This window comes from Sorex fumeus, unplaced genomic scaffold (genome assembly GCF_029834395.1).
Source record: "Sorex fumeus unplaced genomic scaffold, SorFum_2.1 ptg000226l, whole genome shotgun sequence".
NCBI lineage: Eukaryota > Metazoa > Chordata > Mammalia > Eulipotyphla > Soricidae > Sorex > Sorex fumeus.
This window is the reverse complement of record NW_026606283.1, coordinates 1244112-1259052: the sequence shown is the minus strand read 5'-3', so window position 1 is coordinate 1259052 and position 14941 is coordinate 1244112. Positions and strand designations below refer to the sequence as shown.

General features: G+C 58.7%; 1 protein-coding gene across 4 annotated transcripts in view; it reads right to left on the bottom strand.

Moving 5' to 3' along the window:
- Nucleotides 1-1095: 1095 nt before the first annotated feature.
- The window catches only part of DCAF6 (DDB1 and CUL4 associated factor 6), a 49720-nt gene continuing 35874 nt past the window's right edge, over nucleotides 1096-14941 (bottom strand). For 2 of the 4 annotated variants that reach the window (XM_056108548.1, XM_056108546.1), the window contains 10 exons: nucleotides 12708-12825; nucleotides 7473-7588; nucleotides 6493-6867; nucleotides 6376-6420; nucleotides 6001-6280; nucleotides 5533-5671; nucleotides 3942-4098; nucleotides 2554-2642; nucleotides 2163-2280; nucleotides 1096-1531 (listed from right to left, as the gene is read on the bottom strand). In XM_056108548.1, the coding sequence (XP_055964523.1) occupies nucleotides 1467-1531; nucleotides 2163-2280; nucleotides 2554-2642; nucleotides 3942-4098; nucleotides 5533-5671; nucleotides 6001-6280; nucleotides 6376-6420; nucleotides 6493-6867; nucleotides 7473-7588; nucleotides 12708-12825 (1502 nt within the window). In that variant the 3' untranslated portion in view covers nucleotides 1096-1466. The remainder of the gene's footprint in view (nucleotides 1532-2162; nucleotides 2281-2553; nucleotides 2643-3941; nucleotides 4099-5532; nucleotides 5672-6000; nucleotides 6281-6375; nucleotides 6421-6492; nucleotides 6868-7472; nucleotides 7589-12707; nucleotides 12826-14941) is intronic. The other 2 variants (XM_056108549.1, XM_056108547.1) reach the window with 1 other exon arrangement.

Here is a 14941-nt window from a genome sequence, read left to right as displayed (position 1 = left end):
TCGCCCCATGCACGCGCCTGATGGCCCAATGAGGCTGACTCTTGTCACCCACATCCCGTGTCCAGTGCACACCGGCCGCGAGGCACTGAACCTCTCCCGCTGGGACCTGACCCCGGGTGCCGGGAGGGCCAGTTCGCCCTCCTCCTCCCTCCGGCAATACCGTCCATTCCACGGTGGGCAGGAGGGGCCGTTTCCAGAGGTGAAGGCGAGTCCCTTCCGTCAGTGACCCAGACCTCACCAGGCCCCGGTTCCGTGGGACACTCGCTGGCCAGAATGTGCACATGTGAGGTGTGAGTGGCCCCGGAAGTAGGCTTGGGGTGGGGCCCCAGACGGCGACACCCCTCAGCCTTCCCCCCACGGGAGACCGGCCTCTTGAAAAGGGGGTGGAGGGCTGGCGGAACCCCTGGGAAGCCAGGGGGCCAGAAGGGAACAGAACCTCAGGTTTGCGGAGGGGGTGGGATGGAGAAGCGTAAACTCAGTGGCACTGCCATCAGAGTGGCAGGAGAGGGGGACCCAAGCCCCAGGAGGGGCACGGGCGTCACCGATGTGGCCAGCTCTGAGCCCAGGGTGGGCCGCCAGGCCATCCCACCCCCACCCTTTGAAGGAAGGGTGCTGGGCGTGGCAGAAGACACTGGGTTGTCGTCGACCCTTGAGGTGACTGCACTGGGCCTGGGGGTGACGGTCGCAGCCCGGAGCTGACCCTGCAGCAGGGACACCGGGTCCGGCCAGGACCCTCCGCCCAAACAGGCTGACCCCATGGTCACTCGGTGTTTGTGGGGGGGGGGGGGGGTCTGTCGGCGTCCAGGGTTCTTGTGGAATCAGTATTTATAAACACGCCTGAGTATTTAGTAGTCGGTTTACCTCCATTAAAGCTGGTTTCCTCGGCACCGCTGTGGGCCTTGTGCATCTGTGCTTGGCGGGGTGTGTGTGGGTGCCCCTGCCCTGTGCTCACCATCCCGTCGGCCCCAGGCCCACCCCAGCAGGGCAGGGGATGGAGCGGGAAGAGAGAAAGGCGCTTCTCCGAAGGTAAATCTAGAAGGCGGGCGAGGGGCCCGAAGAGGGGTAGCTCTGAGCGCGAGTCACACTCGGGGCCTCTTAAAACAACCAACTCCTTTAATCAGAAAGCAACAAACATGCGAATGGCAAGTGTAGAAATTTCTCTGGACCGGCATTTCCCACCCCCGGCTGGGAGGGGAGGGTCCAGGCTCCCCGCCCGGGTGGGGATATTGCACTTTGCACTTCTAGCTCTCCTCACGCGTGGCCCAAGCCTCCCCAACCTTGGCTTCGCAAACGCTCCTGGATTCATGCACACACTCACTCCACAGCAACGTTCCAGGTGTCCTCCCGGAAGGGGAACAAACGCCAAACACCACAGCCTTAAAATTGCACGAAAGCTCCGTACAGGGCAAAGGGCATCAATGTCAGACAAACGTTGGAGCGGCTAAGGGCTCGCCAGGAGGAGTCCGTCATTCCTCGTCCTCGTTGTCGTTTTCTTGCCCGGAGCCTTCGGACCGGTCCCCCTCCAAGCGGTCTGCAAGACACGGGGCTTGGCTGAGGGCAGTGCTGGGCCCCCCGCCACATGCCCACAAGACCCGGGAGTGCCCAGAGATGGTGCTGGTTGGTCTCATCCCCTGGCCCGGGGAAAACAGCCCCAAGGAGCAGGGACCGGGCACTGGGTAGGCTGGCCTGCGTGACGCACCCACACACGCTGTCTTGTCCCCATCCACCCCACAGCTAACTCTGCTTCACGACCCTCTGTCTGCATCTTCAGTGACATCTGCAGGTGATGGGCCTTCCCGGAAGCTCACCTGCCCAGATGTGGCTGGGCGAGGCCCGGCCCCCTTACCTACCCAGATCGCACCCTCACCTGCCCAGATGTGGCTGGGCGAGGCCCCGCCCCCTCACCTGCCCAGATGTGGCTGGGAGAAGCCTCGCCCCCTCGACCGCCTGGATGTGACTGAGTACCCCAGCCCTCTCATCTGCCCAGATTGTTTGAGCGAGTCCCGCCCCCTCACCCACTCTGATTGGCTGAGCGAGGCCCCGCCCCCTCATCCATCCAGATGTGCCGAGTAGCCCCGCCCCCTCGTCTGCCCGGATTGGCTGAGCGAGGCCCCGCCCACTACCCCGCCCTGCTGTGGCTGAGCAAGGTGCTGCCCGCTCACCTGCCCGCTCACCTGCCCGGATGTGGTTGAGCGAGGCCAGCATCCTCAGCATGAAGGAGGCGGGCACGGTGATGGTGTTGCGTGTCTCCTCCAGCATGAGCTCGTTGCGAGTGATGACCTGGGGGGGGCGGGAGGGGAGCGGTGTGAGTGCACCCGGCCACAGCAGGGTCTGCCCCCGTCCCCCACCCCGCAGCACCTGACGCAGGGGCCTGGATCCCTGAGAAGCATCCCGGGCCCGAGAGACGGCAGAGGCGTCTGCCCCAGCTGGGCCGAGCACAGAGCCAGGAGTCGCCTTGGGTGTGGCCCCCGTCACCCTCCCTGTACGCTCGCCACCCCTCGCCCACATTTCAGGAATAAGACAGCTCGACACCGAGTGTCAGGAAAATCCTACCTCGTCAGCAAGTTTCCGGTTGAAAATCCTCGACTCCTCTAGAGGGGACCAGATCTTTATGTCGTAATCTATGCCGGACGAGGCCAGAACTGATGAGACACACGGGGACACAGAGCTCAGAAACGGCTCAGACACACTCAGACGCACAGGGACAGCCAAACGGCAGCGCACACTGGGGGGCTCACTGCACGGGGACACCCCAGGAAGCCGGCCTGCAGTCTCACTTCGGGGTCGTTCTGCGACCACACAGACTATTCCCTTGGCGGCTGCTCTGAGTCCCACAAGCAATTTCAAGTCGGAGACAGGGCAAACCTCCCTCGTTCCAGAACATTCTTCAGACAGGTGAAAACTACAGAAGTTCACTTTGGATTACGTAGTGGTTTGATTCCTCTGCCCCTCTTGGAGAGCCTGGCAAGCTACTGAGAGGATCCCGCCCATATGGCAGAGCCTGGCAAGCTCCTCATGGCGTAGTCGATATGCCAAAAACAGTAACAAGTCTCACCATGGAGACGTTACTGGTGCCCGCTCGAGCAAATCGATGAACAACGGGAGGACAGTGACCAGCCAATCTGATAAAACTTCCAAGAAATATTAGGAGAAACTTTTTTTTTTGGCTTTTTGGGTCACACCCAGCGATGCTCGGGGGTTACTCCTGGCTCATGCACTCAGGAATCACTCCTGGAGGTGCTCGGGGCACCATATGGGATGCTGGGAATCAAACCTGTGTTGGCCATGTTTGCTGCGTGCAAGGCAAACGCCCTACCCGCTGTGCTATCACTCCAGCCCCAGGAAAAACTGTTTTGGGGGCCACACGGGCAATGCTCAGGGCTTAGTCCTGGTGGGGCTCAAACCGTGTGTCAGGCAGATAGATGCCCAACTCACTGTCCTATTGCTTCAGCCTTGAAGAGAAACTCTTAACTTACTCCTCACTTTCTGCCAAAAGTAGGTTTTGCTTTATTTTATTTATTTATTTTTTGGCTTTTTGGGTCACACCCAGCGATGCACAGGGGTTACTCCGGGCGGTGCTCGGGGGACCCTATGGGATGCTGGGAATCGAACCCGGGTCGGCCACATGCAAGGCAAACGCCCTTCCTACTGTGCTATCACTCCAGACCCTTGCTTTATTTTGTTGTTTTATTGGGTCACACCCAGTGGTACTCATGACTTATTCCTAGCCGGGTCGGAGGACCGTATGGGATGTCGGGGATGGAGCGCAGACTGGCTGCATGCAGGCAAGCGCCCTGAGCCCTCCTGTCCTGCTATCCCTCGGGCCTGCTGGTTTAAGCCCAGGAAGACCAAAGTCGAGTGCAGTGAGACAGTTTGGACCGTCCTTACGTTCTCCGGCTGGTGGGCACTCAGAAGCCCCTGCGAACGGGATAGGGTCTTACTTGGGTCAAAAGGGTGTGGCTGCAGGCAGTTGACCACGTGATTGTCGGCTTCCAGGAGCATGAGATGCTCGGCACTGTGGCGGTCCCAGATGAAGATGTGGCCGCAGTCGGAGCCGCTCATCACGAAGTTAGCACCCCAGAAATTGGCTTCTTTGATCTAGGAGTTCAAAAAGGACAACGGCATGGGAACGGGTCTCAGTGTCACGAAGACGAAGAGGCTCTTTCCTTTCCTGCTCAGACATGGGTAAGATGAAATGCTGGGGGGGTCCCAGCAGGGCTGAGGCCAGCAGCAGTGGGCGCCCCCCCTTCGGGAAAGGCTCTGCGCCCGCCCCAGCATACACGAACTGACTCAAAGTGGGCTGAGCGCATGGGTGAGATGTCGGGGTCTGGCAGGGTCCGACCGAGATTCACACAAATCGTGAGGAATCCTCCACAAGTGCTGTTGATTCTGCTTTACAAGATGATAAAGATTCACAAAAACCTTGAATCCTTCCCTCGTGTCTTTTGCGTTATGCCACAAGAATTAAAAAGTGCCCATCCTATCATGAGCCAAGTGGTGGCCATCTCCTTCCCCGGAGCGCTGACTGGACCCTGTGGCAGCTATGACCACATCGTGCAATGGCAACGCGCAAACAAGCCCTCAAACACCTCAGCTTGGGGTCTTCAGAAACACACTGTGATTCCTGAGTGCAGAGCCAGAGTATCCCCTGCGCATCGCCGGGTGTGACCCAAAAAGAAAAATAAAAGAAAGAAAACCCACTTCTGTTCTGCAGACCTGGCTTCTCTCGACCAGGATATTAGAAACAGCGGCTGTGGCCTTGCTACCGTGAGGTTTACTGATCTTCTTGAATTCTTTTCACTCCTACACTTAGTTATTTTCACCTGAAACCGTAACCAGCACAATGCCAAGAACTATACACTGGCTAATAATATGCTTTTGAGTGTGATGAAGTCAACGTGCCAAGGCTAGCCACAGAGAGGGCTAATTTCCCCAGGGGTTGAAGCCAACTCTGGGTCTACGCCGCAGGAAGGGCATTTCCAGGGAGCTCAGACCAAGGGCGATATGAGAGAAACCCTGTCTAGATACAGATGGTCATAGGAACGCTTATGCCCATCCTCCTGATGAGTATCGCAGTCTAGAGAGACCAAGGAAACAAAACTTCGCCTGTCAATCCGAACAGGATTAAAACTGCAGGCGTTGGGAGCTCGAGTGACAGCACATTGGGGAGGGCGTTTGCCTGGCACACGGCTGACCTGGGTTCGATCCCCAGCATCCCATAGCGTTCCCCGAGCACTGCCAGGAGTGATCCCTGAGTGCAGAGCCAGGAGGAGCCCCTGAGCATCACTGGGTGTGACCCAAAAGGGGGGGGAAAAAAAAACCCTGCAGGAGTGGGATGCAGTTTTGCAAAGCAGCTGGATTTCAGACCCAGACAGCCGAAGGGGGCTCAGCGGGAGCCAGCCGACGGGCAGAAGGAGTGACCCCGGGGGGCATGGGTGGTGCTGAAACCTGGTCTCCCCGCTACAATCTAGGGCCCCCGAAACCCAGCTGGGCAGAGGCAGGCCGCCTGGCGGGGTGTCCGGCCGCGGGTACCATTGTCCGGGAGTTGCGGTGGCCCTTGTACACGGTCTTCACCAGGGGCCTGCGGATGTTCAGCGTGTCTAGTTCCTCCATCTCCCTCCTCTCCTTCCTCCGCCTGAAGAACTCCTGGATGCGGGCGACGGCAGAGCGCCTGTGGCGACACGCGGGAGATAAGAGAAGTCAGTCTACACGGCACGCTGCTGCAGGCACCACCTACGGGCACCACCGAGTTCCGCCAGGAGGGAGCCCAAGCACCACCGGGTGTGGCCCCCAAACAGAAACCAAGGGGCATTTTCTGAACCTGGGATAGACGGAAGCTGATAGAATCCTCAACGACCCCCCCAGCAACCCACGGCAGAGTCCAGGGACAGGCAGGCAGAAAGGGGACCCGGGGGACACGGGTGGCAGCGGCCTCCTTCCCCTTCCCGGCCCCCCCCAGCCCCGGTCACTCACCCCGACCCCTAACCAAGGCCGACCCACCTGTCCCCGGGGCCTGTCCGGTAGCGCGCCCCCGGGATCAGGACGGGGTCGTCATCGCTGTCATCTGTGTCCTGGAGGGCAGAGTCCCGGGCTCCTGCCTCCTCCTGACTCGAGGGTCCCCCGGCTTCAGGCTGAGCAGGGGGCTCGGGCAAGGCAGAGCCTGGGCTGGGCTGCTCCGCGCTGCTGTCTGTGGCCTTCTCGGCGCCGGGGGATCCCGTTGCGCCCTGGGGGTTCTCGGCAGCACCGCTCTGCGTCTCCCCCTGCTCCTCACCCGAGCGCGCTGTGGGGGACAGTGACTGTGGGACGGGTCCTCTCCCACGGGCTGCCCCGAATGCAGGGGTGCAGGCAGACCCGGCTCCCAGCAAGGCCACGCACCTGCGTCTGCATCCTGGGGGCCGGGGGCCGAGCTCACACCTGCATCTGCATCCGGGGGGCTGGGGGCCGAGCTCACACCTGCACCTGCTTCCGGGGGGCCGGGGGGCGATCTTGCACCTGTGTTTGCATCCGGGGGGCTGGGGGATGATCTTGTACCTGCAGACGCATCCGGGGGGCCGGGGGGCGGGCTCACCCCTGCGGCTGCACCCGGGGGGCTGGGGGGTGAACTTGCACCAGCGGCTGCCCCCGGGGGGCCGGGGGCCGAGCTCGTGTGTCTGTCCACATCCTGAGGGCCGGGCTGCTGGCTCAAACATTCGCCTACACCTGGGGGGCTGGGGGAGGGCTCGCTGGTCCGACTGTCTGCATCCAGGGGGCTGCGGGGCGGGCCCGTGCGTTGCTCTGCACCCGGGGGGCTGGGGTGCGAGCTCTCCCGCTCTGGGGACGCAGCCTCTGGACACGCCACCGTGGCCTCCGGGGGGGACTCTGGCGCTTCTGCAGGAGAAACAGAGAGGAACCCCGCTTTCGAGAGCTTGTCTAGGTGACACGGAGGCCACGTGGCACGCCCCCACGGGAGGCATCCCGCCCCCACAGAGCCTGTCCTGTCCCTACAGCCCAGCTGAGCCCGGGGCTTCCCGCCACTCCCGGTGGTGTGTCTGGCGCGGCCCTGCCTTTGGGGGACCCCCTCAGGCCTCCGGCCCCTCTTCTTTTTTTTTTGGGGGGGGTCACACCCGGCGATGCACAGGGGTTCCTCCTGGCTCATGCACTCAGGAGTTACTCCTGGCGGTGCTCAGGGGACCCTATGGGATGCTGGGAATCAAACCCGGGTCGGCCGTGTGCAAGGCAAACGCCCTCCCCGCTGTGCTATCGCTCCAGCCCCCCTCCAGCCCCTCTTCCCATCTCTGTTCCCGATGGGCTGTCTATTCGCTCCACAGGAAACGGTGACTCCTCGCGGATAAAACAGGGTCCTCCTTGAGCATGTCGCCAAGAAGGCCTCCCCCGCCCCCCCCCCCCGCATCCTCTGCAAATCCTGACAGAGATTGGGCGGCAGCCGGAGAAAGGGGCTGCGGGAGAAAGCGGGAGGCGGCGGGCGCGCTTACCTGACGCGCAGTCTCCTTCGGGGGCCGAGCCCGGGCTCTGCGGGTCCAGGGAGTCATCCTGTCCTTCCACCTTGCAGTGACCCCCGTTTCCGCGGGAACTCGAGGCGGTGCTACTCCTGCGGGGACAAGGAAGTGGCCCCGGGGGTGAGGAGGCCGTGGCCCGGGCCCGTCTCTACACAGTTAAGCGCCCACTCACAACAGTCCCCTCCAAACGGCTTCCGCGCGCAGAAGGACCGCTCGGCTGTGTTCGGGCACCCCAGTGTGTAACGACCCCTGCCAGGCCGGCTCACACTCTCTAGGTCCTCGCTGGCTTCCTGACCCCACCTTTATTGTGATTATTACTTCCTGCAGTGCTGGGGACCAGTCCAGGCCTGAGCACTTCCCCTGGTGCCTTTTAGGTTTCCTTGGTCTCGAAAGGTCGCCTGTGGGTGATGTGCTGCTTGGGACTGTAGCAGGCGCCAGGGATGGCAGCGACCAACTGCTTTGCAGTCACTGTTTTGGCGGTTCAGCACCCTCTTGGGTCACCTCAAGTCCTGACATCACTTTTGGTCACAGTGTAATACGAGACCAAATTCAAGACATCTTTTTTTCTTGTTTTGGGGGGGGGGGTCACACCCGGCCATGCACAAGGCTTACTCCTGGCTCTGTGCTCAGGAATCACACCTGGTGATGCTCAGGGGACCCTATGGGATGCTGAGAATCGAACCCAGGTAGGCCACATGCAAGGCAAATACCCTACCCGCTGTGCTATTGCTCCAGCCCCAAGACATCATCTTTACGTTGTTTTGTTTGGGGGGTCACACCTGGCGGTTCCCAGGGCTGCCTCCTGGCTCTGCACTCAGGGATCACACTGGAGGGGCTCAGGGACCCTATGGGGTACCGGGGATTGAACCTGGGTCGGCTGCACGTAAGGCCAGCGCCCTCCCCGCTGTGCTACTGCTCCAGCTGCAGGAAGTCCTTTTTTTTTTTTTTAAACAAAAAATTTTAAGTGGTTCAAGTGAGCTTGAGAAGGAAAAAACCCAGACAGCTGGCACGGGCTGGGGTATCCAAAAATGGAACTACCTAAGTCACTTCCAGTGAGCATTCTGTGATGAATCACAGCCTTCTGTGTAAGAAGGAGACTGGGTAGGAAAGAAAACAGGCACACAGGCAACAACTCAGACTGAATTCACAGAAATGCAACATTTTCTTACGTTTCGAATCTCAAGCCTTGTAACATCCTGCATTATACACGATAGCAGTGATTCCAAAATAATGCAAATTTACCACGGATTTTTTGACAAGATTGTATAAAAGCCTTTGAACGGCTGGCTGACATCAATTTGATTTCTTTCTTTTTGGGGGGGAGGGGCTAGTGGAGGCTACACCCAGCCTTGCTCAGGGCTGACTCCCAGCCCTATGGAATGCCAGGGATCACACCCAGGCTGGCCACCTGCCAGGCAAGTGTCCCTATACTATAACTCACTGCACTGGACAGCCCTCAATTTGATTTCTTTCCAAAGGCATCCATGTCTGGTAGTGTTTGACTTTTTGCTTTCTGGGTTACACCCGGCAATGCAGTTGTTACTCCTGGCTCATGCTCTCAGGAATGACTCCTGGCGATGCTGAGGGGGACATTATGGGATGCTGGGAATCGAACCCGGGTCGGCCACGTGCAAGGCAGACGCCCTCCCCACTGTGCTATCGCTCCAGCCCTGGTAGTGCTGAAAAGAATGTGCATCTACACAGCTGCCCACCCAGAGAAACGGATGCACAAGGCCGCCAACCCGAGCGTTCTCTCAGAATGGGGTTACTGCGAGCAGAGTTCTCGTGCTCTCTTCTAGAAGCTGGATTGGGGGTGAGGGGGGCGCAATGAACATATATTTCTTCTTATTTACTTTTTTTTTGGCTTTTTGGGTCACACCCGGCGATGCTCAGAGGTTCCTCCTGGCTCTGAGCTCAGGAATTACCCCTGGTGCTGCTCAGGGGACCATATGGGATGCTGGGACTCGAACCCAGGTTGGCCGCGTGCAAGGCAGACGCCCTACCCGCTGTGCTATGGCTCCAGCCCCTCTTATTTACTTTTTTTCTGGTTTGTTTGGGGGCCACTCCTGGCAGGCTCGGGGGACCATTCGGGGTGCCAGGATGGATCCCGGATTGCTGCATGCAAGGCAAGCGGCTGAACTCTGCCCTAGCCTGCGGCCCCAACAGATATTTCTGGTAAAGAGAAGGCACCGAGAGAGAGACAGATGTCGCCGCCCGCCCGGCCGCCTGGCCGGGAAAGCGGGGTCACAGGCACAAGGGAGGCAACGCTCAGCGGAGACTACAGGGGATTTGCAGCTTCACAGCGCTGACAGGAAGAAGGAGCTGTTAGTGGAAGAGACAAGTAACCAAGCCAGACATTTATTTGTCGTGTTAAATGGCACTTTAAGTCACAGAGACACAGATCGCGCCAGAGGGCGTTGGGACAGAGAAACAAGGCAGGTGGCGGAGTGAAGCTCGAGCTCTGCATCCATCACAGGGCAGGACGGACGAAAGGAACTGCAGCGGGCCGGGTGCGGGGTCGGATGCGGCCTCTCCCCTCCCCGCGTGGCAGGCTCACCAGGGCAGCTCCCTGGGGAGGGCAAAGTGTCGCCGAGAAAACCGAGACACAAACACACGCTGGGAAACCGGGGGCCACAAACGGGGACAAAACGCTGTCCTCCGACTCATCCACAGCGAGGGGCGGCCGGGGCTCCCAGCCGGCAGCGCCAGGAGCTGGGGGTGGGGTGGGGGGCAAGGGCCCCTCCAGGCAGGGGCTCCTCCCGGGGCCTGGAGCCCCCCGTTCTTGGCTCCCACACTCGGAAACCCCCAGAAAACGCAAACTCGGAAGCAAGGAGCAGGCCGTGACAGGGACCACACACGCCTCTCGGCAAGGTTCCCTTTGGGCCGCGAAGAGGTTCCAGAGCAGAAGCGAAGCGAATCCCACGCGGGATCAAGACACAGGAAGCTGATTCCCAGCAGGGTGGGACTCAGGCGTGGGCCTTCCACATGCTCCGATGAGTTTTTTTTTTTTTCTCGCTTTTTGGGTTCCACCCGGCAATGCACAGGGGTTGCCCGGCTCTGCACTCAGGAATTACTCCTGGCAGTGCTCGGGGGGACCTCTCTGGGATGCCGGGGATCAAACCTGGGCTGGCCATGTGCGAGGCCAACGCCCTCCCCGCTGGGCTATGGCTCCGGCCCCTCCGATGAGATTCTTGATGTGCTCCAGTCCCTTCTGCACGGAAGCTCCACGGAGGCGCCCGCTGGTAAGTGGCCCCTGTGACCTTGGCCATTGCGCCTCGCTCCTCAGACGCCAGGGAGGGCCTGACCCCTGTGGTCTCAGCCGCTGGGCCTGCTCCCTGCCCGGGTCTCCGCCAACAGCACCCAGAGGTGACCGCCCCCCCTTGAAGCATGGTGCCCACTTCCCCGGGCCCGCGACTCGGCCACCCGAGTGCTGGCTCTGCCAGACCCTTCCCGGGGGCGGCCCGTGCTTCTCCCCCTAACACTAACAGCCTCTCGAACCCTGCCCACCCCCTGCCCGCCCGCCTTCTCCCACAGCGCCCGGCCCCGTGCACTGGACCACCCGGCCAGTAAAGCAGGGACATTGGGCCCGAGCATCCTTCAACTGGCGCGTTCCCAGTGCCCAGCACCATCGCGAGAGCAGGGCCAGGGAACTGGCCTCGGGGCCCAGGACCACTGGACGTTGGTGACATTATCCCTAGGCCCGAGAGCAGCAGCAGAAACACCCGCGGCTGTCCCGCCTCTCGCCAGGCCGGACCCCAGATTCCAAGAGCTTCTCAGCCTGCCCTGAGCACGAAGGTATGCGACAGTGCCTGAAACTCCTACCAAACCGCAGACTTCAGCACAGGATACACACACACACACACACACACACACACACACACACACACACACACACAGGAAAACAGGTGAAAACCAATGACCGGGAACAACTCGGATCATATATCAACACAGAGTTATATATTCATAAATAATATATAGCTAGGTTATATATTATTTACAGATCATATACCAACACATAGAAATTGTATTAGCATACAATTATATGTTAATATATCAATTATGTAGAATAATCAATATATTAGCTATAAGATGATCAATATAATCACTATATAATATATAATGACATTATATATTAAAAGGTGGATTATATTATCTATTAACATAGTATTAGTAAATATCAGAAATATTGTTAAAGAGACCCTCTGCAACCCTGAGTCAAAGCTTAACTTCACTACTAAGCAATAAAGATAGACTGGCTATTACCAATATAAACCGATAGAAAAATCTATTTTAAAATAAAGTTTCTTGTGTGTGTGTGTGTGTGTGTGTACCAAACCTAGGATTTCACACATTTAAGGCATATGCGCTATCACTGATTTGAAAATAAAATCAGTTAAAAACCCATGAATATAGGAACAGTGGTCTGGAAATGCGAATGCATACTTCTGTGCTGCTGGCAGAAATGTAAAAACAGAGGACCTCTGGAAAATAATCAGGGAATTAATTTGACTCAGAAATAGCTCCTTTGTGGAAATATATTTAGAACTAGGAGTAGATGGGGGGGGAATGTTAGCGGTAGGAAAAAGTTTGTAACAAAGACATACAATAATGTAGCCTTACCAAAAATTAAAAAGTAAATAAATCCTCTGCTCAATGAGCGGGAAGTGTTAAGCTTGAACATCTCTACTTGGCATATCAGAGAGCTAGTATGGCAATATTTAAAAACGTTAGGTACGAACCCAGGATTACTATAGAGTTAACAGATCACATCCAGTCTGATTAAAAGTTAATCTTAAATCTGTATTTCTTCACACACAGAACCAAGCCTGCAAACGTTCTAAAAATATTAGGTTGGTTATTTTTGCCCTAATGGTTTCTCAGGCACTTAATAATGACACCTTTTGCGTTCTGCGGTGCTGGGGGACCATGGGGGGTGCCAGGGATCAACCCCCGGTTGGCTGCGTGTAAGGCAAGCACCCTCCCCACTGTGCTACGTCTTCCGGCCCCTGCTTTTGCTAGGAATAGGCTGGAAAGTTCCAGCAATGTTGCCCTGACTTCGTCCTCGGTGGGGCTGAGACAGGTGCCGGCCCGGCACCCAGAGGTGGCCAGTTCCCGCGTGGGACAGGGCAGTGCAGGGCCCGGGGGTGGCTGGAGGTACCGACTACGACCCTACACACGGCTAAGAACAGCTGTACAAAAACGTGCACTTACCATTCGTCTGTAAAGTTCAGTTTTATTGTGCTTGCGGTTGTTCCTTCTGTGCTGTAGTGCAAACTTAAAACGGGTTCACCTGTCCCTGGCTTGGGGCTCAGCTTTTCATTAGTGTCATCTGAAAATCGTGTGTAAAACATTTGAAAAAAGTCTCTGAAACCAAGAAACAGATGACATTTCCTACAATTCATAAAACTCGATTAACCAGGGCGGGGGGGCGGGGGTCCCTGTCGTCGGGCTCTGGCAAGCGCCCAAGCGAGGGGGAGGCGTCAGTGTGCGCCAGACGCCGTCGCCACCCGGGGCCTGACACAGTCCCGCCGGCACTCGGGCGTTGCCGCGTTTCTCCACACACACAAACTCCAAACCGTGAAGGGGGGTGGGGAGGGGGCTCGAGGCCGGCACCTGACCTATCCCGGGGGGCAGCGGAAGCAAAGGGGGTCGCTCTCTGCCACCAGCTCCATCCCTCGGTTCCTCTTCCTTCCCCCCGCCCCCGAGCACTGCTGCAGGAGTCCATCTAATGCCCGGATGGCGCTTTCGCCAGAGGCGTCTGAGAGGCGGCTACGGCAGTGCCCGGGTCGCTCCCAGAGGGGACTTTGGAGGCTGGAAAGCGGAGCTCGGCTCATCAGAAACACGACCAAACCCTTCAGAGCCCTTCCACCGCCCCTCACCGGAGAAACCGTTTGGGGTCTGCAAGGGACAAACTCAGCCCAGGCTTACGCTCCTTTCTTCTGAGGGAGACGAGCGGCCTGGGACGGAGAGAGTCAAACAAGGCACACCGACTGCTGGCCCGTCGCCTGCGGAACGCTTCTGCCCGGACCCCAAGAGATCAGGTTTGCTCTACCATGGGTGACCCGGGGGCTTCCCCAACGCCAGTTCCGGGACTGACATCACATGGGAGGGATACTGGGACCCGTGGTGGTGGAAAACGGGCCTGGTGGAGGGATGGGGATTGGATCATTGTATAACTGAAACCCAAGCGCAGGGATCTGTAGGTCTACAACTGTACCTCATGGTGTTTCGCTAATAAAAGTTAAAAAAAAAAAAAAAAAGAATACGCTCTCGGGAAGTCAAAGCAAACGAGAGGCGTCTTGATGCTCAGGGGTTCCTCCTGGCTCTGCACTCAGGAATCGCTCCTGGCGGTGCTCGGGGGACCCTATGGGAGGCTGGGAATCGAACCCTATGGGATGCGGGTCAGCCGCGTGCAAGGCAAATGCCCTCCCCGCTGTACTATCGCTTCAGCCCCTATCATTTCTTTGGTTTTCTTTTTCCGTTCTTTTGCTTTTTGGGTCACACCCCGTGATGCGCAGGGCTGACTCCCTTCTGTGCTATCACTCCGGCCCCTGGAACCCCAAATAGGTTTGTTTTGGTTTCTTTTTTCTTTTGGGGTCACACCCGGCGATGCTCAGGGGTTCCTCCTGGCTCTGCACTCAGGAATCGCTCCTGGCGGTGCTCGGGGGACCCTATGGGAGGCTGGGAATCGAACCCGGGTCAGCTGCGTGCCAGGCCAACGCCCTCCCTGCTGTGCTATCGCTCCAGCCCCGGCGATTCGTTTTTCTTTCAGAGGCGACGAGATACAGGAAACAAAGTAGGTGTGAGAGAAAGTGAGGGCTGATTCTTCAGCTTCCCTGTGGCCAAGAGCCCCTGGCAGAGGGAAAACGGGCAAAGCCCTAAGCCAAGGACAGACGGACGGACAGCCAGCCCGGATCAGGGGACTCAGACGAACAGACTCGAGCCACGCTGGGACCCCACCAGCCTTCCCGGGCCGCCCACTGTGGCCAGCTTGGCTCTCAGCAACCCCCGTTCAGCCCGTCAGCGCTGGTCACCCGCGCCGAGCACAGCCAAGGCAAGCATCAGGAGTGAGCCCGGAGCAGAACAGACCCGTCCACCCGTCCTGGTCTCCACAATCTATCCATGGAGAGCCCTTCCGGCCCAAAGCCTCAAGCAGCCTCCACGCCTCTCTGGCACAGCCTGCCCTGGGGGTCCCGAGCGACCCCTCACCAGGGCACGTGTCCACCTTCTCTCCTCTCGAAGCTACTGGGGGGGGGTGGGCGGGCGTCAAACACCTCCAAGGGGGCCACCGCCTCCACCCGTCACCTAACTGTGGTGGTGAGTAGGGGGTGCAAGGACCGGGCAGGCAAGGAGGGTCCCGCACACACAGCCCCCCTCGCCCTGCCCCCGTGGGCTGGAGCCTGGGGGAAGAAGGCAAGGCTAAGGCCAGCCCCTCCCATCACGCA